This window comes from Cottoperca gobio, chromosome 5 (assembly GCF_900634415.1).
Source record: "Cottoperca gobio chromosome 5, fCotGob3.1, whole genome shotgun sequence".
NCBI classification, from domain to species: Eukaryota; Metazoa; Chordata; class Actinopteri; order Perciformes; family Bovichtidae; genus Cottoperca; species Cottoperca gobio.
Genome location: NC_041359.1, coordinates 22976873 through 23001515, shown reverse-complemented (window position 1 = coordinate 23001515; position 24643 = coordinate 22976873). Strand labels below are relative to the sequence as shown.

General features: G+C 39.5%; 3 protein-coding genes across 3 annotated transcripts; 2 read left to right on the top strand and 1 right to left on the bottom strand.

Annotated features, from left to right (window-relative positions):
- The first annotated feature begins 5415 nt into the window (after window positions 1-5415).
- LOC115008412 (adenosine receptor A1) lies at window positions 5416-7954 on the top strand. Its single transcript, XM_029432016.1, has 2 exons — window positions 5416-5771; window positions 7053-7954. Exons 1-2 carry the CDS (start codon window positions 5416-5418, stop codon window positions 7693-7695), a joined length of 999 nt encoding a protein of 332 aa, XP_029287876.1. The 3' UTR covers window positions 7696-7954.
- A 4848-nt stretch (window positions 7955-12802) lies between these two features.
- Window positions 12803-14634, top strand: rplp2 (ribosomal protein, large P2). Its single transcript, XM_029432029.1, has 5 exons — window positions 12803-12933; window positions 13849-13972; window positions 14077-14125; window positions 14213-14317; window positions 14505-14634. The coding sequence occupies exons 2-5, from the start codon at window positions 13850-13852 to the stop codon at window positions 14579-14581; spliced, it is 354 nt and encodes a 117-aa protein (XP_029287889.1). The 5' UTR covers window positions 12803-12933; window position 13849; the 3' UTR covers window positions 14582-14634.
- A 1909-nt stretch (window positions 14635-16543) lies between these two features.
- LOC115008410 (uncharacterized) lies at window positions 16544-20306 on the bottom strand. Its single transcript, XM_029432014.1, has 6 exons — window positions 19973-20306; window positions 18690-19303; window positions 18487-18597; window positions 18319-18380; window positions 17313-17573; window positions 16544-17130 (listed from the first exon to the last, which is right to left on the bottom strand). The coding sequence occupies exons 1-6, from the start codon at window positions 20098-20100 to the stop codon at window positions 17098-17100; spliced, it is 1209 nt and encodes a 402-aa protein (XP_029287874.1). The 5' UTR covers window positions 20101-20306; the 3' UTR covers window positions 16544-17097.
- Between the last annotated feature and the right edge of the window lie 4337 nt (window positions 20307-24643).

Here is a 24643-nt window from a genome sequence, read left to right as displayed (position 1 = left end):
CATTTACATATTGTTGTCTACTGAAACTGGATCAGTTCTTATCATATGTGTTGTGCCTTTATATAAAGCAATATACTTTGGTAGCTGTACTGCCTTCAATAAGTCTTCTATTAGAGTGAGTAATATGTTTGTTAATCAATGTTACCATACCTTTATGCTGTACTTGTTGAGCAAACACATGTTGAACATGCATAGTTACTGTGTGTGTAGATATTTACAACTTTGTCTTTCTTTAATCTGCATGTCTCTGTCAATGCTATCAGTTCTGCTGCTCTGCTGACAGATGATTGGGTAGAGCTTCTGCTTTTAATACGTCTGTCTGTGTCACTACAGAGATCTTGTCACTTTCGGATCCTCTAGGTTACTTTACATGATCTGTTATCAAACATTTCTATCTCTGGTTCCTCTTAGGGAACGTCAGTCAAGTCTGGTCTTGGTGAAGTTCCTTGTCCGTCTCTGTCGTTCAGTCATGTGATTCTCCGTCCTCAGCTGTTGGAAATAATGTAGATGGATCAAAGTTGTACATTATTCTATAGTCAGATGCGGTTGTGAAAACGAAACTGACACTGCATGTGTCACTGTTAAAGTCAATGGCCTGAATAACACTTGATGCAGAGGCCTGACCTGCCATTGAAGCTGCAGTTACTGCTCATGTGCGGTCAGGCATTGCCTTATCTACTGGGTCTAGTTGTGAAGAGTAGTGAACCACTGGTCTACTCTTATCTCCATGGTTCTGTGTTAATACTAATGTCATGAAGTCTGCTGTTTAAATAAAAGGCTTCTTATAGTCTGGTATTTCTAAAACAGATGAGTTTACCAAAACTTTATTTTCTTAAATAATTTGTCAGCTGTTTCATTCCCTATTATCTTACAAACTCTCTTCACCATATTTCTTCCTTATGACATTTACGATCGGACCCTCAGGAGCTTCTAGCTCCCTACACTGTTTAGACTAAACTCTCAGAAGATTCTATCTCCCTACTATTCGTCTGTCGACGATTATAGTCTTTCACAAAATGTCATGAGGTTTGAATATTTTTGGGAGAGGTGGGAACGGACAGCCATCCAAGAGGGAATCACGCCGGCCTTTTACAGAGGGATACAAAGAAGCCGTGACCGTGTGTGTTAAATGAGTTATGCTGACACTTCTTGACTAAAGTCTTTTATTATTATTTATTATTCTGAACGTAATCTATCATTAGCTGGTATTTTGCGGCTCTGTTCTGTTCTAATCATTTCTGTCTGCTCCAGAATTACACAAAAAGTCTACATATCTGTCATCCACACACTTATTAAACATGTTTTCTCAAAAACATATAAGAGACAGTTTTCTACACTTTACAATTCAGCCTCCTTTAATTGACTATGATAGTGTGTGTGAATGCAGATATACAACCTGGTTCCGGAAGTGTGGATCCCCGTTGCTGGGGAGTCATGTTCTCTGGTCAGTCCTTTTTCTCACGTCAGTCCTTTTTCTCACGTCCGGTCTACAGTCTGGGGTTCTGGTTTCACCTTTGTCTTCTCTTTAGCTTTCCTCAATTCAATTGGATTTTAATTGTAATTTACCAATTTGTCTGCTGGTGCACGGTTTTAAATTTAGGTGCGCTTTAATTGCCGTCCTACAGGAGGTGGAGGTGTTTAAATTTTGTAAAGTTTCTATAAACTTTTAGTTGTAGTCTCAATTTTGTCCACCAGAGGCATTTAGCTATCAACCGGATGTGGGTTTTTTAAATTCCCACCGGATGAAGAGAAAATGGAGGTTTCTTTGTTCTAAATTTTCTCTCCTTCCAGTTTGGAGAAAACTCGCATTTTTGGTTTTAATCACTCGGTCACTACATCACTTATGCATTTTATTTCCACCCAAAACTGCTCCAGCATAAGACTCAAGGTTTAGTTTATCACAATTTACTTCATAAGTAGGCGGAATTAGCGACCCAGCATCACGTGGCCACCGTTAGCTGGTCCTAATCTCTGAGGCCTTTCACAAAAACGTCTCCTTCTTTCACGTTTTTCCAACTTAAAACTACTTCACATACACTCCACGGTTCTCTTTGATTTCACAACCGTCCCCCAGTCAGTTTGAACAGTTTTCACCCGTTCTACAAACTCCAATGCATTAGCTAAATATCAACGCTAGCTTAGCCTCGCCTTAGGCCTGCTTTAGTCACACTTTACTCACAGCAATACAACAATACACAAATCTTTACATGTTTTACACTATGCTTGCCGCAAAGAAGATGATATACAACATCTGAGACTATGAGGCGATCGTCATCGGTTCTCACGTAATTCAGGATTATAATCACTATTCTTCTTTGGTAAACAACACTAGCTTCTAAGCCACGCTTCCCTTAAGTCTTTGAATTAAACTATACCTATCTGCCTGCCAAAGGACTTCTTTAACATTAAACTAACTAAGCTTTCTTAGCTACCTTCCTTAGGTGTTTTCGTATTAAACTATATCAATGCAAGCTTACCATAAGCTTTATCCGGTACCAGACCGGACACCCACTCTGGGATTTGTTTGAGTAATATGAGCACGTGGCCCTAACCAGACTACGCTGGAACCCTCCGTAGGCTTTTCATACATATCGTTAACATCATTAATATCTTCGATGCTTGCTCTTATCGCTTGTATTTCAACATTCAGGATTGCTTTTTATCGTTTAACAGCAGTTGTATTAGCTATGACCGTCGAACATTGTTGCTGGCATTCATTAATAAGTTTTCCTAGTCTACCTGCAGTGAATATTTGTTTTTAACCGGTGTTCACCCTCACCTGATCTTTTGCACGTGCAATGAATACCAGTCAACGATACTCGGCGATCGTTCTTCACTTCTCCTTTCGGGATGCCCACCCAGGGACGCCAATTAAAGGGTAGGAAAAAGCTGAAGAACTCGGAGCTTAAATGTCGAATCAAAACAGCAATCTCCTGATGTAATCTATATATTTATTTAACGCAATAAGTCAAACAAAGAAAATATTCTCAGCTGAGGACACATTTCGCGTCGCCGTTTCCATAGACCGCATGGCTCAAAAAGCCCCATCGTTGCGGTCTCACGGCTCCGCTCCAGGTGTGTCCAAACATTTGAAAATTCGCATCTAATACATGGAGTAGGCGTTGACCTTCTCCTCATTGGTCCCAGTTTGGCGCCTACACGCTCCTCCGTCAGCAGTCCGGAAGTGATGGTTTGTTGACCTGTTACTCTTAAAGGGGAAGTGCCCCTATTATGTTTGTAATACATAGTTGTGCAGAAAATACATAATAGTGCAGAAACATATTCGTAGTGTCGTAATACATATTGATTGAGGTAGGACAAATACATGTGATAGTCTTTCCAGTGTGGATTAATGAAGATCAGGATTAATTTACCTGACAGTATCCAGCACTGTACTTCTCTTTATAGATAAAGACGTGTTGTGTGGTACATCAAAGTGGAGTCTTCTGTAGAGGAATATCAGTGGAGGAAATTATTATTTATCTATATGGTAATTAATAATGGCATTTGTCTTGTATCTTCATATATAGAGGCCATAATAATCCTTATGTATTGGGTGGTATGCTGAAACCCTATATACTCAACATATTTAATATGTATATTTGATAAGGTTAGATACTGATAATTTACCATCAATAATTGGTGGTACGAATGTAATTGATGTTTCCAGTAATGGACAAAATGAAACAAACCACAATGACAAAATGGGTGAACAATAAAAAACACAAGGAATGCAGTGTGGTGGAGCTCTTAAGTGCTGAACCAATATGCTTGATACTGCAGTATTTTTGACATTTACAGTTATTTCGTCTTCAGAAATGATAATCCCCTTAAACTAATGAAAGCATGTGTGATGACAGAGGTCTAATAAAACTGATTCAGTGTCAGCTAGTAAACATTGCATAGACCAGAGCCTGAGATCATATAAGCAATTACCTAAAACATCATCATGAGTCATCGTTTTCTTCTTCACAAAAAATGTAAGCAAAGTGATCATACTGAATACATTTACAGGCAGACACTGAATTTGCTTCCTTAAGCAACTAAAGACCATCTCATTGATTGCTTGCTCAGTGATACTTGCTGCCAAACTCTTTTCTCTGACAGACAATTAGATTAAGTTTTTAGAAGTAAATGAATTTGTGGATCTTATTACTACCTGCAATTTTACCCTGCAGAGTCCAAGTTATAGTTATAGACGTTATAGAAGGTTTGGAAATAAAAATAAATGCACCATCGAAATTAAATGCAAGACTGTGACAGCGGCACTAAAACATTTATTAACTATTTTAAAAAAACCCACAATTTAACCATTTAATGTGCACATTAAAGCATTATAATACATTATTACACTGTTTTCTTATGTACAGAACTCTAATTAAAAGAGTTACTGCATTGAAATATGAATTTACTAATGTTAGTTGATTGAATAAATGATGATTTGAACATCAACCACCATAATAGATCCAATAACCCCACGTATCTCTCTTAGATGTCTACAAAGTTTATGTCATCCTTAAGACAGGAAGAGACTTCAGTCATACTAAAGATCATGAATTCTAACAATAATCCAATCAAATGTCATCCAACATTCACAACAGCAATACAATATTGATATCATTGGTTTGTAACAATGCCCTTAATTAGTGTGATGAAATATTTTAAAGAAGTGGATTCACATGTTGGGAAATACTCTTTACACGCCTTTTCTTTCTTGGCGATGACACAAACATTTTCGACAAGCATCCCTCGAGTTTGCTTCTTAAAGAATTGTAATGAGGATGAGCCGGACATGTTATAGTTAAAATACTGTCAGATTTACAAACTTTGTAATATCGACTCAATCATATTGCACTCACTTACATGCTGATATGGATGCATTTGTAATAAAGCAGAATCAGCTCTAATGCACATTAATCTTCAGTTGAGAGCTTATATTAACACCCTTATCAAAATGCATCCAGATACATCCAAATATTACGCAAAGACCACAGCTCCTCCTCTAAAAACACACATACAAACACTTAATGTGAGCAGAATGAATGCTGCAGGGTGCCGCAGAAAGCAAAGTCCCTCCCCTTGATTTTACGACCTGTTCTCACAGACTGATGAGAGAGGGACTAAGAGAGAGAGGATGTAGAAGAGTATTGTTGCACTATTATTCAGTCCGGAGCAAAGCTTGAACAACATGCTGCGGATTAATCATCCAACATCCCTTCAGGAGCACAAGGGCAATTCATTGTGTAAATTTGGCAAAGTAGAGAAGAGAAAAGTTCATTTCTTTCAGCTGGAGAACATAATGGAAGATGTTTTTTCTGAAGGAAACCCCCCAGTGGAGGCAAGAAGTTTCAACAACCAATTCTGATTTATTTTTATATTCTTAGTAAAGGTAAGTGGCATCTGTGAGGAGCAAACATGTCTTCTTCTCCTGGTATCAAGCGTCGGGAGCATGTGGACATGATGTACATCTCTATTGAGACAGCCATCGCCCTGGCCTCTGTGATGGGGAATGTGCTGGTGGTGCTGGCTGTGTGTGTGAATCGGACTCTCCGCAACACCACCTTCTGCTTCATTGTATCTCTAGCCGTGGCTGATATCGCTGTGGGGGTTTTGGTCATCCCCCTGGCTATCATCATTAGTCTGGGATTTAACACTGAGTTCTACACCTGCCTCTTCCTGTCCTGCCTGCTGCTCATCATCACCCAGAGCTCCATCCTTTCCCTGCTGGCTATCGCCATCGACCGATATCTGCGTGTCAAGATTCCCACCATGTAAGGAACTGTTGCATTTTTTATACACAAAACTCAATAAGAAAACACACAAAGACACAAACTCCTAAAATAAAGCACCATAAAACATATGTACTTGATCATTCATGACTACTGTACATGTATGTGTTTCCAGTTTGAGTTTAAAATCATCCCAGTCAGGATGTAGTTTGAGTTCTGTAGTTAAGGAATCCCAAATGTTGACAGAAGAAGATGTTTGTGCAAACGAGGAATCACATGCTCCACGTGGTACTGAGCCCGAAGCTCTGAGTTCACTGAGCACCTTGTCAGCCTCTTTATGTAGGCATTTATAGATGAACTAAAGAGCAAATACAATAAAATGATAAAACTTAACATATTTAATTTCTTAAGAACATGGCAATGATGTAATATAATCGACCTGCTGTCAAAATGTTTAATTGCTCGATTGGATATCATCATAAGAGGCTTGGTTATTGTACTGTAGATGTTGCTGGTGACAAAGAGGTAAAACAATAACTTAAATAAAAAGATAATAGAGTGCATGAAACTATTGCATTATAGATTATACTTTAAAGAATTATTGAATATTTAAGAATTATCCTCTAAAGAAAATAGAGATGATTGTGTTGGACGATGACAGTTTAGAGCGGTATTACAGTCTGTTTACAGTAAAAACTATAAAATATTCATAACTGAGGGCAATGAGAAGCGGATCTTCTTTATCCCCTGATTGTCTGTTCCGGTCCATTGCCGCTTTTTGATCAATAATAGATATAAATGCTATTTATTCACAAGCACCTTTAAACAACACGTCATTCTTCCCAGTCGAAGCAAGTAACTTTTATTTATATTACAAAATTGTCTGAGAACCATTGAATTGAATTTCTTCCTCAAACAGCAAAACCCCATCATTTTCTGATAATCCTACTCTCAACATATTTCAGAAGAGCAAAAGAACAGACAAAGTAGAAGCAATCGTCTCTTTTTTTATTGCTTTTAGCCTCAGAGAGTCAATCAAGAGGAGGTAGTTCTTAGTGTCGATGTCTGACATGGCACCATATATCGCTGTCTGCATCCACGGGCAAATAAATGGGCTGGACATCAAAAGCTTTTAAGCAAATGAAAATGTCCCCGTCTGCCTAAATAACTTACATAGGCACAGTTTGAGAAGGGATTTGGCAGATGCCCATACTACTTTCTGTTCATCAGTTGGATCCTGATGTCAAAAGCTGGCACCTGTCGTAAAGTATGCCTGTGTGCATTAAAGTTATTAAAAAACCTTTTTCTTCATCTGCTTCTCAGGTACAGCACCATAGTGACCCAGAGGAGAGCATATGTGGCAGTATGTCTGTGTTGGATCCTCTCCTTCCTCACTGGACTGGTTCCAATGATTGGATGGAATAACCGCAATGTTCAAGGAAACCTCAGCAGTTCCAGCAGCATTGTCTGTGAATTCACGGCTGTCATGAGGATGGACTACATGGTGTACTTTAATTTCTTCGGCTGGGTGGTGGTCCCGCTGTCCGTGATGATCGCTCTGTACGCGGAGATCTTCAGGGTGATCCGGCGACAGCTTAACCGCCGTGCTGAAGCCACGTGTGATGCAGAAAGGTACTATCGGAAGGAACTGAAGCTGGCCAAATCTCTGGCGCTGGTGGTGTTTCTCTTTGCTGTGTGTTGGCTGCCAATACACATCATGAACTGCATTGACTTCTTCTGCCCAACGTGTTCCATACCCAAGTTTGCCATGTATGTAGGCATCTTCATGTCCCATGTGAACTCCGCACTTAACCCGATGGTTTATGCGTTCAGGATAAAGATGTTCCGCGACACGCTGATAAAGATCACTCGCCGCTGCATGTTATGTAAACCCACGGAGCCCACCCCGTGCCCCACCGGCACACCAGCACTGACGGAGAAAGTGGATGTAAAACTGCAGCAGTGAGATGGTGCGTCGATGACACTCGTGGGATTAAGTGATATTTGGATTATCAACCCATTAACAAACACTACAAACTAAGCACTTCATTGAGTCGTGGGACAAGTTCATCTCTGACACATTCATATTTATTTGACACAGTTAGATTTTAAGAAAACGAGCCTGCAATCAAGACAAAAATTATATTAATTGCATCATTTTGTTTTCATTCAAGGCTTCCTTATTTGATTCATATTGAATTGTACGATATATTGTCGACATAATAAGTGATGCAAACAAACATTTCATGTTCAAAAAGCTTGTTGAATAAAAATGCATTGCTTCTTCATTTAATATGCTAATGTTACAATTCTTATTTCACATTTACGACCATTTAAATACATGGAAAACAAGAGTGTGCTCACAATGACAATGCAAACATTCTGGTGTTTGGCAGGTGGTGCTAGATAAAAAAGTCAGAAGGACACAGAAGTTGTTAGGATTCATCCTCTTGATGCCATAAATGTCTGTACAAAATGTCATGGCAATCCATCACACAGATGCTGGGATATTTAATCTGGACCAAAGTGATGGACCGACTGAACACCAGACAGACCAACATCGCCTGCAGAGCCATGCTGCCAGTGTTAGATTTAGCACGGAGAATTAATTTGCAAATGCTTGGATGTTTTTATAGTCACGTGAACAAAAGCAGAAGAGTCCAAACGGGAAGATTTATTGGGTAAAATCAATATAGTACAGTGTGTTCTGAAGTTTAATGTTTCACAGAAAACCATTACATATACAGCAGAGTGCCTGAAATCCAAATTACTCATAAAGCCACCAAACCAAATGGAACAAAGCTCTGGTAACATTAAAGCAATCCTGCCATTCGTCTTTATCGCAGGATGCAGGCCTGAGCTTCAGCTACTTTTAGCCATATTTCAATAGCGGCGCATGGTGTTGAAAAGGTTCTAAAAGCATTTGAGTAAATTACCCAGAGAGCATTATGCTGAAGTGATTTGTTCCAACTCCAAAGCTTCTGCGAAAGCTGCGTCAGTTCTGCTTTGTCATCAGTTTAACCTCCGCCTGGTTTCAGTCCGTGTCACACTACTTCCATTCAAATAACTCACAAGGAAAAAAAGATCTAATCTGGTTTAGAATTTGCATGTTTAAATGTTTTTTTTGTCATTTGATATGTGGGTTTAGTGTGCCTATTACAGATTATTTTCTCCCATATTCATGTACATTCACATGTCAGGTATGCTGTCCCCACCCTAAGTATGAATAGTTTCACAGGAACATTGTCTGAAAGCTTCACTCTCTATCTCTGTCCCTCTCTCACAAACATATCAATACGTATTTTACCATCTGTCACCTTCATCCTTGATGAGGGATTTGAAACTGCTGAGTGTGGTCTAATCCCCAGCCCTCGTCTTAGTGAGGGAGGTGCTGCTTCACCAACTTGGCATTTACCGTCTTCGCACTACACACTCCTGGGGCTGGTGGCCTGCCGAATGCTGAAGAGGCACAAGCATGGTGTAAGTGACCGTTGAGACAAAAAAGCCAAGAGTCTCAATATTGTGTGCGCATCTTATCTTCATCCTACACTAATCGTCTTTGAGGTAAGACCCTTTACATTCATCCTAAGCAAACATTTGTGAAACTTCATAACAGACTATCAGTACTTTAGTTTTCCAAAAGCTAATTGTAAAATGTTATCATTTTAATATTCTCAGACAACCAAAGAAAACTTTAATTTGTCAGTACCAGAGCCACAGTAAAATGGCCGACACAGACGCGGCAGAGGGTGGCAACGACCTGGAGGCTCCGGTGGAAGAGCTGGATAGCCATTACGAAGCTTTGCTACACTTTGCTCGATACTCTGAAGCCCGCCAAGCGATGCCTTGGCAGCAGTGGACCTTCAGAGAAAAGGCAAACTTTTATATAGACCGCATCTTCCTCTGGTTCTTGGTCTTGATCTTCACCTTGTTAATCGGAGAATTTGCCTATAAAATGTGGTACGTGACAAACGTGAAGGTAATCGCAGGGCTTGTGTCGGATGCTGTGTTGTTTCTGTTCGACTGGCTCTTCACCCAGGAGGGGCAGGAGGAGTTGTTTGAATTGTAGGTTGTTAATGGAGGGTGACCACTTGTTCGTGGTATCACTTCTCTGTGTGTGTGTGTGTGTGTGTGTGTGTGTGTTCTACATTGTGGTATTACAACTGGCCAGTAAATAATTATAGCTCCATCTCAACTAAAGATACAGAAATGTATTAACGATTTCTGAACTATATTTTTTGATGGTGAATTAATAAATAATAATGTATGCAAGTAACCGAATCATTATTCTTTCACATACTGCACACACGATTTGTAGCATCGCCACCTTCTGATCATTGTTCTTCTTCTGTGTATTAAGTGAAGATGTTCTGATGACATTGCAACATTAATGATAAGATCTCCTCCTCTGGTTTTCTCAGGTAATACACAGTTTTGAGGTCGTTGTACGTTACTTGTATTTCCATTAAATGCTAGTTTAAACTTCATATTTTGGAGGCCTACTTTTTGCTCCATTACATTTGTTGACACATATAGTTACCCGTTACTTTGAAGGGTTAGTTTACATACAAACAGTGGCGGGCCGTGCATTTCCCACCTCGGCCTTCAGTGATGTGCTACACAGAAACAAGAAAACAAACAAATAATTTGCATTTGTTCATGAGGATATATTTGCAACAGTGGTGAAAGTGTATTCCTAGCCTTGAAAGTCCACTTTGATAAAGGTTGAACCAAAACAATTCAAGTCTCCTTGAGTACTGTTACTGCACAGCTGAGCAGTGCGCCACACACATCTCTACATCTCTTGCAGAAGCATCAAACATTTTATATATTTGTCAAAAAACAAAATGCTTGTTACTCACCAAAACACAAAATCCATCCTCCTTTCTTTCCTCAAGAAGACTTCAATGACTCTGTTGTACAGTTCATCTGTGCGTTTCAGTTCCACCAATAAGTCCTTTTCTATAGACACGGAGGCTCATGCTGAAAGCCGAGTCTGTCCAGCAGCATTTCTGCCATAAGTTTTAATTCGCTTTAAGGCCGAGAATAAAATCGGATTGGTTATCGCCACAGTTTTGTCTCCGTTCACTTTAAGCGACAGCACTGTTGATTCTGAAGGCCTCAGGGCAGATCTCTTGGACCCTGGCAACACATCATGGCTGAAATATGATTGGATAAAAGCTCTAACATAAAGGCCAGACCTCCAAATCTCGATCTGAGGCTGGAAGCAGCGCAACCAAGAGGAAAACTATGAAATGAAGAGAATAGACTATGGGGAATAATTTAATACATCTTTGTGGAAAAAAATATAAAAATTAAATGTATATTCTGATGATGTTTAGGCCAGCAGAGAAGGCCTTGCTGGCCCTGACGGCCCACCACTGCATACAAATGATAAAATCATCTTGTAGTACGCTTTGTAATAGATTAACCCACCAAATTGTTACATAATATCCAACCAGCTACAACATTAAAAAGCTACAGATACAGAAATGCATTAGTAATAATTATTAAAGTACATTTTACTGAGAATACTTCTACAATTCTATTTTTAATAGAATTAAGACTTAAGACCTTAAGACTTCTATTTGTTGTGTTGCAGAGATATCTACTGACATTACCATGCTAACTGACTCGCTGGGCTTCGTCCAGTGTAATACCACTTGCTCCTCTAGCGGCGATAGTGAGACGCTGTAGTGCCAGTCTGCTCCGGGGAAACGAGTAGCTTCAGTTAGCAGTTAGCTCGAGTGTGACGGAGGCTGCTGGCTCGTCCGACCTCTCTCCTTCAGCGACGGGGCTGCTCTCCTGGCTGCGCCGCCACCGGGAAGACGAGCCGAATATGCGGGTCATTTTCTAGTTTCTGCCACTTTGGATTTAGTCCAATACACAAACTAATGTAACGTTACACGGACTAAAGCCCCCGGTTAACATCAGTGCCCCAGTAAACACAGATGGATCAGCGCCACGTGAAGATTATAAGACAGCAGTGTTTTCTGACCGGCTCTCAGAGTCTTACCCACTGACTGGCAGACAGGCATTACACAGGAGTAAATACAATACACTATATAAAGAATAAATTAAAATAAACTAAATAATAAATATGACAAATTACTACAACTAAAATATGAACATTAGAAATTGTATGGACGCAGTCTAGAGGAGAAATACTGCCTCCTATTTCTTTGGATCAGGTACACATTGAACCCTTAAAGGAGTATTTTTTACATTGAGGTGTTGCTATACTTTGCTTCAGTGAAATATATAAATTCTTCTACCACTGCTGTAAGAGATGAAATCAACTGTTTCTCATGTTTCAAAGATAAATCTGCTTTTATTTTCAGATTGTAAGATAAAATGTTTACATACGGTAGATGTTACACCATTTTACAAGATGCCAGGTTGCCTTAATTAAATAACAAACACAGATCACTAATTAAATGATTCAATCAAGAAGAATAAGGAAAAGGAAGGGAAGGAAGGAAGAAAGAAAAATACTCTTACATACGTGCAGTGGTGGTACTTGTACTTTACTATTTTCTTTTCATACCTCTTTCAACTTCAAGTGAAATGTTATACATTTTACTCCACTACAATTATATTACAGCTTTATTTAGGCCCACTTACTTTACAAATTAAGATATTTGCATATAAAGCATATGAGGAACTTATAAAATATGAATATGACTTAAACTACCAACATTATACACCATTACAGCTGAAATGATTAGTCGATTAACCAATTAGTTGATTGACAGAAAATTGATTGGCAACAATTCTGATAATCGTTTAAATGATGTTTAGTGCAAAAAGATTAACCTGTTTTATGTTTCTAGCTTGTCACATGGATAGTATTCTGTTTTTATAGCCTGTATTCTATTTTATTACTTATTACAAAAATAATAAAACAGTCAATAATAATCAAATAAATCACTTTAATGACACACTATTTTATATTGTGATATAAAGTGTTCAGTTGTAATTTGAACACTAAGTACATACAGTGCTCGTGAATAATGGTTTAATTGTGTCACTCGTGTATTTACACGCGTTCATTGGTTCGTCAAAAATGCTGACGTACACATCCGTCATCCAAATGGACCAATGAAATCGACGCATTACGCTCCTCTACAAATTCCGGCCCCTCCTCTTCCCCTCTTCTGGATTTTCTAGCGTGACCGACGTTTCGTGTCTGTTAAGACTTAAAGTAAGTCAACAAATGAATAATGTAAACCGTGTGTCGATTAGATATTGTCTAACTGTGTTTTTAATGCGACATTTAGTTGACACGTGCTTTTAAATAACTGAAAAATGTGGCGTAGTTCGAGTAGAAGGTGTTGTCACTCATGGAGGACAGTGAAAAACAATGGCCGCCATGCTGTCTCTGCTGCACTATATACATTATATATATATATCACAGCTGCACAGTGTGACACTGCTGGAGCAGAAGGAAGTACAGCTCCAAAATAATGAAATGCAAACTCATAACACCTTTTCATTCGTGTCTTGCTCTCCATGTGTGATTGAACTCAATGTAAGGAAAGCTAAAGCATATTCACTCATTAGAAATAATAACTGATAAAATATTCAGAACAATCATAGTGTTTTGAAGTAACTAATTGTATGCCCAAGTTATGTTTGCGTAAGTGTTTACTTCACGATGTCGTAACATAGTTAAAAATAACCCTGCGGTGTGGAAAGCATGCATTTCCAGCCTCCTAGTGGTGATGGTAAGCGCTGAAGTGAGATGCAAGAGTGATTAATATCAAGAATATCTGCAGGTTATTTATACATTTAGGGCCCTTTTTATTTTTTTAATAAAAAGAAAGACATTTGTACTAGTTCAAGAAACGTACAGTACATTATTATGTCGTACATTATACCACTATTAGAGCTGCAGGGAATATTCAATTACTTAGTTAATTGGCAAGACGTCTTAGGTTATTTTATTTGTTCATTTGAACTCACTGGTTTTAACAAATTAAACCCTTTTTAAGTTGAGACACGGGGTGTCTCTTCTATTACTTTAGTCCCTCAGACTTGACACCAGAGCTGCATAGCTTGCAAGGTTGCACACAAATTGTTCACCTATTATTTTGTGTTGTCTCTTCTTTCGATAAAGAATGCGTTACGTGGCCGCTTACCTCCTGGCTGTGCTCGGTGGAAACACCAGCCCCTCTGCAAAGGACATCAAAGCCATCTTGGGCAGCGTAGGAATCGAGGCAGATGATGAACGCTTAAACAAGGTATTTCATTTAACTCAGTTTTATCATGCAATTACACTAACTGATGTGTTTTATGACCCTGGAGATGCTCTGTGGCTGAAGTTGACTCTTAACTTTCTCTGCAGGTCATTAGGGAGCTGAACGGGAAAGACCTCAATGAAGTCATGAACTCAGGTAAAGCCTCTTAGTGAACATGCATTCAAGATTTCAAGATGTCGTAATGAAAGATGGCTAAAAAGTGTTTCTTTCCTTTATCCACAGGCCTCTCTAAGTTAACCTCCGTACCAGCAGGTGGTGCTGTGGCAGCTCCTGCCGCTGCTGCTGCTGGGGCCGCTGCTGCTGGGGCTGCTGCGACGCCTGCGGCTGGTATGTATATCCCTCATTCTTAGCTTCAATTGATAAATGGGTGTATGTAGGATTGCTTGAAATAATGTGTGCTTGCATTTAGCAGTCCTAAAACAAAGTTGTCTAAATAGGACATGAGGGCTGCTACATATTCCTACTGACATCTGTCTGTAGTAGTGACTGTTGTCTTTCTCTGTCTCGTTTCCAGCGGAAGAAAAAAAGGAGGAGAAGAAAGAGGAATCAGAAGAGTCGGATGAAGATATGGGTTTTGGACTCTTTGATTAATCTCCATTCTCTGCCTTTAAAAAGCAATAAAAATGTAAAAGGTTTACACTAAACACAGTCTTTTTGTCCTTTTTTAATCACTTTAAAGTAGAACTCACAAGCTATGACAGTGCAAAGGTAATTATTCCCAAAGACGTCTCCATTAAGGGTTCTAGAAATAAATTGTCTGGCTTTCAAGGCTTGAAGTTATTTTGTTGTCGGCTAAAAGTAGTCTCGACTGGGCAACCTGTCATCATTAGGCAATCCAGACCCTGCATGCGGTCAGTCGACTGTCCTGCTGTTGGCCAGAAAGCTGAAACCACATAATGGCTCCGGCTTAAAGGGACAAACCATGATCCAACTGTAACGGAGACACTACCGCGACTCAAAACAGCTGCCACTTTATACTTAGCTGACGGTTTCAGCCGTCATCTCATGTATTAAACGACCCATGTTAATGTTTTGTAATTGTGTTTAAAAGTGTTGGTGAACAGCAGCAAACAGGACTTTAATGGTCAATAGTAACTAAGTTATGTCTAACTACAGTTCACAACTTCATTCTTATTTCCAGCGAAACAGAGACACTTGAGTTTAAATGTTTTTGGAGAGGTTAGGTTTTGTATTTGGCAACGTTCCTCAAAAAGCTCAAACTAAATACAGTTCTTAATTACACCCACGCTCTCCTTGTTATGAGCCAACAGTTTGCTGGGAAATTCGTCATGTTATGATTTACATTTCATTTGAATTCACCTTTGTGTGACAGTTTATTTAGTCACTGAACTTGCCAACATTGCCAAATCTCAGTGAACAAAACATTTACCAGTTTAGGTCAATATCCTAATATATTAAGCCTCATTCAATTCATTAAACTTTATGCATTAATTACTACTTTTCTTTTTTTAAGTCACCAAACAGTTTTGTAAATACAGTGTGGGCAAAAGTTGCACCTCAAATATTTTTCTAACTTCCCACACTGACTAACAGTCGCCTGCATTTGTGATAATAAAGTAAGTTACACTCGACGTCGTCTTTAATGCTGGGAAAAGAAACATTATGTATGGAAAGATTTAGCTTCACAATTCAGATGAACACCAGATTCCACATGGCCGTGAATGAGAACATCTTTTTCACCCTCTTTTCCCTGACGTATGTGTTGCACGGTGCTGCTGGATGCACCGGAATCCCTTGTGAGCCCTTTAGTTCTGCAGAATATTATTAAAGCGATACTCAGTTGTGCTGATTAGGCCTCTGACCTGCGGCACAGGTGAGTCATCACTGCATGCTTTAAGCATGTAACTGACAGACTGTCATGTCACATAATTACCTGGCGGATATGAATCTATTATAGATGCTGTCAACTATCTACTGAGGAAACGCACAAGAGCTCGTCTGTTTTGTGTTAAGCTGATCTACCCACATTGGGCATCCGAATGCTGCATTTGCTGGCATCTTGCAGGAATGCATTTTTAAAAGAAAACACAACCTTCCCACGCTGCAGGCTCTTTCTCTGCATGTTCAGAAGGCGTGTAGTAGAGTGAGTACTACAGAGGTGTGGCAGCAGTAAGGTCATTCAAATTAAGTATTGCAAGTATAGTCGTGTTTGATTTCTAGAAAACTGATGAGGTAAAATGATCCAGTGATTTACTGAAAAAAGAAACATCATTTTGTTTGTCTTTAATTGTCTTGCAAACATTCAAATTGACCTTGCAGCCTCTTGCAGGGGTCCCTACCCCAGGTTGGAAAACAAACACCAGCACTACTAACAGCCATAACAACAGAGACTCCATTTGGTTTCCAGTGTAGGAGTGGATGTCTTGGAATAAAAGTCTTTGTGCTTGATGAACACTTTCCACATGGAGTGAGGCCAAGAGGGCCATTAGCAAGCCTTGATTTTAAATTTATTCACAGTTCTAGAGACCAAAGTTACCAAAGAGAAAAGCCTGACAGTGACTTATGGTTTCATAAAAAACAAACAAACTTAAGCATTGAATTAAATATCTTTTATTTGAGATTGTAATATGAATGCCAGCATCCATACAAACCAATATCATAATCATGTCACATTTCAGTTTGTCTATTAAATAAAGCTTTGCTCAATTTGAATTCTTAGAAATTTAACTAAAATATTGCACAGAGGTGTCCCGCTTATATACAAAGGTTATTACATTGTTCATCATTACAAATCGCCGTACAGAAAGTAGAACTCAACGGTGGATTGGTAAACAGCATCATCAGTGTGAGTCTGAAACTACTTTTTAAATTGATCTTCCATCAACACTCAAATCTACCAAAGTCAGTCAACAGTTTTTTCAGTAAACATCCTGTTACAGCAGAAGTACACAAGCTTTCTATCACAGAACAGTAAAAATCTAACGATATGGTGAAAGGTTGGTCGTTTACAAGCTTAAAGCTGGTCTCAGGTAGCCCGCTGTGTTAAAAGGGGAAATTCAAGCTTGCAACACAATCTTTCACCACATCTGTGGCGCCGAGAAGAGACGAACTCTTTAAGTGCAGCGTGGTTCTGTTCTTGCTTCCTCTCAGTCATCGCTGTCCAGATGATCTGTACATGCCTGTCAAAGACAACAAAAGAGTTTAAATAACCTGTTGGTGTGCCCGTTTGTTTTTGTGACTGTTCAAATGCTGCACCTAATTTAATTCAAACTGAATGGTATGGTTTAAATATCACAAGACAAGAGCTCCAAAGCCGTACGTCTTCTCGGTGTTATCACTTTCCAGCAGGTGTGATTCTTACCTGTTGGTATTCAAATCGGTCATTTAGATAACGGTTCCCCAGGCAGGTGATGTGACCTATATTCTGTCTGGAGAGCCCGACTATCCTGGCTGTAAAGTCAAGCGTGAAGGCCAACTTCACCAGCTCCGGTGCCGTCGCTAGGACAGTGGGAGGACTGTGGATCGGCGATGCTTCTGTCTCCAGATACGCGTCGGCCAACTTCTGGAAGGAAGCGTACGACATCCCCTGGAAGAAGTTGCTCAGGGTGGGGTTGTCTTTCAGCTGGAGGAGATACGGAGAGGACGGTAAATGAAGTACACTATGACGCATCACAGAAAATACATATGTATCATTCCAGCAGGTGACTAACATATATGATGTCTGTTGATCACACATTTAACACTTCCACTAAAGCTTCCTTTTCATCATCACTTCCTCTGTACAACATCCTCTAAATTAAACGTTCACTCGTGCCAGAAATGAATAACATTTGACTGAAGGCCAAAGTGATGTCATCAAGTTGCTTGTTTTGTCCGACCTACAGTCCAAATAGCAAAGCACGCACACGACACTGTGTTTGGATAGCAGGCCTCAAGACTCTCGATACTTTCACAATTATTATCTCTCGGGCACACCCTCTCTTTATCGGGAAAAATGATGATGAATGACTCTGCGCATGGCGAGGTGAAGAAGGACAGATTAGAAGGAAAAGCTATTGCACCAGAAAATGGCAAAGCTACTCTACTAAATATTACGTCACAGACGGATGAGGAGTTGTTTCTACTTGACAATAGGCTCTGTAATGGAGTTTTTACTTGTTATGATGTTGACTTTACAACACTCATTATGTTTTATTGATGTGCTTTAGCTTTCTGTTGAAACTGCTGAAGCACAAAAACGCTGCGTACGTTGACCATCGTTCGTTCTTTAATTATTAACTAATTGTATAATCTTATGAATAACCAAATTCTGAAGCACTTGAAGCTATTAACCTGTGAATATCTCCCACACAGCAATGAATACCAACCTTGTCGTCGATGGCATCCCCCTCCACTTTTGTCAGAGCAATGATCCTGTTTATTACTTCCTCTGAAAGAAAACAGAAGAGATTAAACTGTGACGCTTGTTTCTTTGCGTTTAATATTGCCATGCACGTGACACGGCTCAATGAATGCAAAGAGAAACTGTTTCTCACCATCAGAGAGAGGTTTGACTTCCTCTTTTTCTTGGACCTCGTGGACAATATTTTCCAGTACCTCCGACACCGTCTCGAAGTAATGGTGCGTCGGTTCCACGCTGACGACAGCTGCAAAGAAACAATTATTTGTTAATGTACAAAAAAAACAGCATTTCCACTAACTTCCATTAAACAAAGACGTTATTCATCCTCAAACTTACAATCAACTCGAGTGATGTCATCATATTTGAGATCTTTAACAAGTTTATTTGGTTTTATCAGAGATAGCCGCCTTTTGGAGAACCTTCTTTTTATGGATCTCCTTCTCATGGACCGTTTTTTTTGTGAATTGACTGGAGTTGGAGGCAGGCCGGTGATCACCGCGTCAGAGTCCTCGGGCATCTCTGGTGGACTTTCCTGCTCTTCATCTTTCTCCTCGCTACTTTTCCGAGAGAAAAAACCGAGGAAACTTTTCCAAAAGGACGGCTTTTTGTTCTTCTTTGATTTTTTGGTGGGTTTCTCTGATTCCTCAGGACGTTTCTCAGGCTCTTCTGGGGAAGGTTCGCCCGGATAAAATGTACCAATCTTCTCATCGTTGTTTATTCCATCATTCAAGTAAAAGGAAGGGTCGCTGGAGTGTCGTCTTAGCTTTCTTGGCATTGTAACCCATTTGTTTTTGCTCCTGGCCCTCCTGGGCCCCAATGTCCCGTCATTTAAGCTGAGGCTGCGCGTGACGTACACCTCCAGCAGACGGATTGTATCCTTGTGAGGCACAAAAATCAACTGGCCGTTGTTAGGCCTTTGTTTTTCTGCCTGTGTTTCCATGGTGGGAAGACTACAACAAAAAGAAAACAACAATAGGTCACAAGATTGTTTTGCATCAAACGTTCGGCAAATTCCAGTCAAGCAAAAAGCCTTCAGAGCTAAAACGATCAGTCGATTAATTGATGGCTTGAGTTATTTTTTCAAGCAAAAATGCCAAACAATGAATATGTTTGGTTTTTGGAGTGTCGACAAAACAAGATATTTGAAGATCTGGGCATTTTATAGATGACAAAATGAACAATTAATCAAAAAATAGTCAGCAGATTAATAATATAATGAACAATAATAATTCAATTAAGCCCTAAACTTTAATGAGGTTAAAACTAAGGAGTATCAATTAATAAGCTAATTATTGTTGACTGATCCGAACAGCTGGTTTGTCAGCTGTTCAGTTTATTATCAGTGTTATGCAACCAGGAAGCTGGAGCCACCTCATTCTTGCTTGAAAAATAACTTAAACAATTAATAAATTATTAAAGCAGTTAATATCGTTGATAAAAAACACGTGTTTACTACATTATATACTTATTTAAAATGTTTAAGTGGACCAGAAAGTGTCCTTCTATCACAGTGTTGATATCAGAGCTGCAGTGATGTTGTTTTAAACACTAATGTGAAGAAGTGTACAACTATGTCGTGTAAATATGTCCTGTTAAAGCTGCTGTATGTATGGACTCACCTGGTCTCCTTCAGCATCAGAAGAAGTGTGTGTCTCTCTGCAGGTCCGTGTAGGTACAGATCAGATCCTGGATGTGTCTGAAGCTCTCTCTCTCTCAGCGCTTCTACCTGCTCACATTCTCCGCCCATGTTACGACATGTCTCCTCACCTGCAGCCACAAGACGTCACATTTCCACTCAATAACAGTGGGCGGTGGACGGGAAAAAGAGTCTTCTTCCTGCTTTGCATGGAAGAAGCGAGCGTCAGAGTATGTGACACTTGTTTACGGTTTCGCCGGCCTCCTCGGTGTAAACGTCCCGGTGGGTTTGGCCACGTTGTTCAGGAAGTAAAAGCTGCGGATGCCATTTCCTATAAGAGACCGGCTTTGAGAAGACACGCATGCGTCTTCATGTTTAAACAGCCTGAATACATTTAGGAATTAAATATAAATAACACGAGCTTGCCACAACAAAACATGCTGCACCATATGCGCACTATCATCAAGGGCATGCTCCTGAATACAAAGTGTTACATGTGTGTTAATGTGTTCAGGTAGGCCTAATGGTTCATACCCAACATCCATTGGTGTGTACAGTGTGTGTACAACATTTAACATAATAAAAACAGAAAGACATATTCTTCACATGGCACCCTCAGTAAACAGCACACAATGGGAGTGTGTGTTCATGATGCCTTCGGTAAATAATGTAGCCAGAAGCTCTTATATATTTATGTACTGATGGATTAGTATGTCTTCAGAGATTCTTGCTGTTAGGAGTTGTATCTATGATTGTTTGCACTTTTTGTACGTCGCTTTGGACAAAAGTAATGTAATGTAATGAAGATGTTTTGAGTAATGTGAAGGTTATTAATTACATTTCACTTTAACTGCATGTATAATCAGGTTTATTTATGGTATATATTGTACAAGTATGTAATAATATTACAGGTTGCAGCGAAAGCAATTATTTAAATGATTGATTAATTCATTTTTTATATCCAAAACCAAAAGAAGTTTCACTCAGGGTATTTTAATAACCAAAATAAATTCATCAACATTTCTACCTTTTGTAATTGTGTTACACATTTACGACGAGCAACACGCTGCCAGCTCAGACTATTTCTACACGTTTTGTAATCCTGACTTTCCCCTTCAGTCTGCAGATAAGGAATAACTTCTTCCAGTTGTGCTATGTTGTTGAATGTCATCACAGTAAAACTATTTTCCCAGAAAGAAACTCTGCTTGTCCTCTTGCTTATTTCCCTATTGAGCAACAATATGTATGACCATCTGATTTATAATGATCCCTTATCTAAATGATTTACTGGAAACGTGTGACGTTTCCTGTAATCGAAAAGCAACAATACGAGTGAGACGTGCAGCTTATTCTGCAGCTGTGATATTTCATTATGTAATTAAACACATTTACACACACCGGTTTGCTTTAGTGTAATACCACAAAGAAGCCACAAGGTGTCGCTCTAAACACAAACCACTTCCGCCAACATACCTTTTCATGCTACTTTATAATAAAACTTCACTATGAATCATTTTTACTCCAATACATTTAGCAGTTTAGTTGCCATCTATAATAATAATAATAATAATAATAATAATAATAATAATAATAATAGTAATAATAGTAATGATATAATAACTTTAATTGCATAGCACTTATCTAAACAAAGGTTACAAAGTGATTCACAAATTGCATGCGAATAAAACTAAAACAGATAAGTAATATAATTACAATGATTAAAACAATGATATGATCTTTAAATAGTGTGAAGAAAAGCAGAATAAAACTACAAAAAAGAACAAAACAAAAGTTACAAATAAGTTTTCCTATCAAACATGATTTAAATATCGTTAAATATAATTTGTATGTACTTTTACACAAGTGGCATTTTCACAGCGGACCTTTAACTTGTAATGAGGTGTCTTTATATTGCAGTGTTGGTACTAGAACTTGTTCCCGTTTGTGGAGTGTGAGGAAATAACTAAATACTAAAGTCTAAATATAGGACTGTCTTTATTCTGGAAGCTTTTCCCAAAGTTCACTAGTTTGTCCCATTGTCAGAATAATGAAGGTAATTGCGTGCTCCAGATTCATCTTGTAACGCTCTACAGCTGGATGACTCACACTCTCGGCACACTCATAATTATTGCCTCTCTAAATAGTCATGCACATTTCTGGCTGTGGATGTGAAGAGCATCTGAACTGATCCCAGGTACGAGGCTACTTCAGGTCACCTTCTTCATTTTTCATGGGTGTTAACAGGGCATATGTGGGACTCACGTTTCGGCTCACAAACTGGCCGCTGACCTCCGGGTCTGACGCACTGCAGCTGAGCAGTCGCTGTGCAGTTACCCGTCATAAATCTTTATCTCCTTGAATCATTACTCGCCCTCTCCGTCTTGGGACTCCACTCTCCAATCTTATGATGATAAATGGTGCATTTCAGGCAGAGCACGTTCATATAATGGAGAATAAAATGTCTCCATTAATGTATAAACCCAAAATTATGAATTACTTGTGTGTATGTTTTATTGATTTATTATGATATTAATTATAAGGAAATATTTCATATATTGAGAGCCACTCTGAATTATTAAAGAAAACCAAAATGTCATTATGAATAATTTAAGTTTTGAGGAACAAAGTCCTTCTGCCGTGAACTGTCAGTAAAGAGTTTCTTGTTCTAACACTAAAAGAAGAGAGTAAAGAGAGAATATGTTATTGTGTAACATAGTTTTATATTTCCTGAGAAACATCCATAAAGACAGACATGAGAAGTTACATCTGAGATAGATATCACCCGCCTTCCATTAAAGGAGGGGTCTTCAACGCTTTCCAGGCAAAAGACCCCTTTGTGGAAAGAGAGTTGAAGTTGAGTTGCATATTAAACTGCGCCTACAATAACGTGCAGGGTGCCGTCTATACACATACCTTTTCATGGTGCATAAACTAAGCTATATAATAATAATTTAGCCACTAGCTTGTGGTTGAGGAAAGGTGCTCACGGTGACTCAACATAGCTCACGTGATTGCACGATTGACGATCATCAATGCTGTGTACATTTAATAAAAACAAAATGTTTTTGAACAAATAGGCATATTTATACAGAAAAACATCCTTTTAATACATTATTTGGTGCCCCTGCATTAACTCTGAGGAACCTCTAGGGGTCAGGGACCCCCCCTCCCCTGTTGAAGATCCATGCATTAAAGGAATAACCGAGGAAAAAGACAAACTTACAGTTTGAACTATTATCCAGATAATATAATCAGATATATTCAAGTTGATTCATGTAGTGTTTTGAGACAGCAATAAAGGGGAGGACATGCAGGATGACTCGATGAGAGCAGGGATTTCCAGCACGGGTGAAGCAAATGAAACTAAAAACAAGAAACACAATTACTTCCCAAACACGAGTGTTTTATCACACTGCGTCAGGACGCCTGATCTCCCGGTAAGAAGCAGGGTGTGTCCACCTGTCCGTCCCGAGCAGATGGAGCGCCTCACAGGCTTCGTTCATCTCGAGCCAAAAACATGCGGCTCATTTGACATAATGCTCCCTTTCCCTTTTGGTGAAGATTGTTTTGCTTTTCCCTTTAATCATTTTAGCCCTGGAGTCAATAAAGAAGCTATGACAGTAACGCAAAACCCATGTGGAAATGTTCTTGGTCAGCAAAGTCAGGGCACAGAATCAATGGCCCATGTAATACTGTAGGTGCTGAACTTTGATCAATATGAAACCCATGAGGATTGCTTTGTCACTCCCCAGCACTGTGTTCGCACTTTGATCAAAAATGTAATGGCAAGGTCACGACAGAGGTGATGCAGCCCGACGCCACAGTGTGTGTTGCCCTGCATCCAGGAGACTTAGTGTCACTGAGAAGAAACAGGAGACTTCGGAGAGATTTAATACAAACACAAGCTGCCCAGTTCCAACTTTGACTTTGCCCTCTGGAGGGCTTGAACTACAGTACACAGCCTGCTGTCTGCGCACGTCTGAAGTTGACTTATAAAGTGTCTGCTGACAAAACAGAAACCCAATCTACTGATATGAGACTCACAGTCTGAGCTTTCGTGCGAGAGCCATCCTTTGTTTCTCTTCAGGCAGCTTGTCGCCGACTTGGAGAGTGAAGGGAAGAACAGAGTCGTGCAACGCTGATATTTTTAGATCCATTAAGGGTTGCAGTACACTCTGCTGTGTCACAGTGATTGGACACTCTGCTGGTCTTTGAATGGATTTCTTGGGGTGAACCTTCATCAAAGGCAGGATGGATTTGATCTCCTCGTGGAACACCCGATGAATTATAAATGACAGCAGCCTCACATTAGCTTTGACCTTGCCAGTGCCACCTGTCTGTTAAATGCTAAAATGCTATCAGGACTCGTCTTTGGGGGTATCGCTGTACGATCAGTGATCAGCAGGGGAAAAGGGCGGCCAGCTAACCCAATCGTTAACGAGCAGGCCTCTGAACAGACTGCAGAAACACAGCCAGCAGGAAATGACTTACAGCACGCTCAGTCGGCTCAGAGAATCTAAAATCACACAATGTGCACAGATATTGTTTTAACATGTTCACTGAGAATACGTCTTTGATTCGACAGTTTTGGACAGAGAAGCATCAAGTGAAGCAGCCAGCTCCCAGCCTTGGAGGCCAAGATAGATAATCTTAT

What these genes read in the sequence shown, in the direction of transcription:
- rplp2 (XM_029432029.1), top strand. Translation starts at nt 13,850, where the DNA reads ATGCGTTACGTGGCCGCTTACCTCCTGGCTGTGCTCGGTGGAAACACC. An exon ending in ATGATGAACGCTTAAACAAG is followed by an intron (nt 13,973 to 14,076) that starts GTATTTCATTTA and finishes CTTTCTCTGCAG; the next exon opens with GTCATTAGGGAGCTGAACGG. An exon ending in CAATGAAGTCATGAACTCAG is followed by an intron (nt 14,126 to 14,212) that starts GTAAAGCCTCTT and finishes CTTTATCCACAG; the next exon opens with GCCTCTCTAAGTTAACCTCC.
- LOC115008410 (XM_029432014.1), bottom strand. Translation starts at nt 20,100, where the DNA reads ATGGGCGGAGAATGTGAGCAGGTAGAAGCGCTGAGAGAGAGAGAGCTT. An exon ending in CTGATGCTGAAGGAGACCAG is followed by an intron (nt 19,304 to 19,972) that starts GTGAGTCCATAC and finishes TTTTTGTTGTAG; the next exon opens with TCTTCCCACCATGGAAACAC. An exon ending in ACCGATTTGAATACCAACAG is followed by an intron (nt 17,131 to 17,312) that starts GTAAGAATCACA and finishes TGTCTTTGACAG; the next exon opens with GCATGTACAGATCATCTGGA.
- LOC115008412 (XM_029432016.1), top strand. Translation starts at nt 5,416, where the DNA reads ATGTCTTCTTCTCCTGGTATCAAGCGTCGGGAGCATGTGGACATGATG. An exon ending in CGTGTCAAGATTCCCACCAT is followed by an intron (nt 5,772 to 7,052) that starts GTAAGGAACTGT and finishes TCTGCTTCTCAG; the next exon opens with GTACAGCACCATAGTGACCC.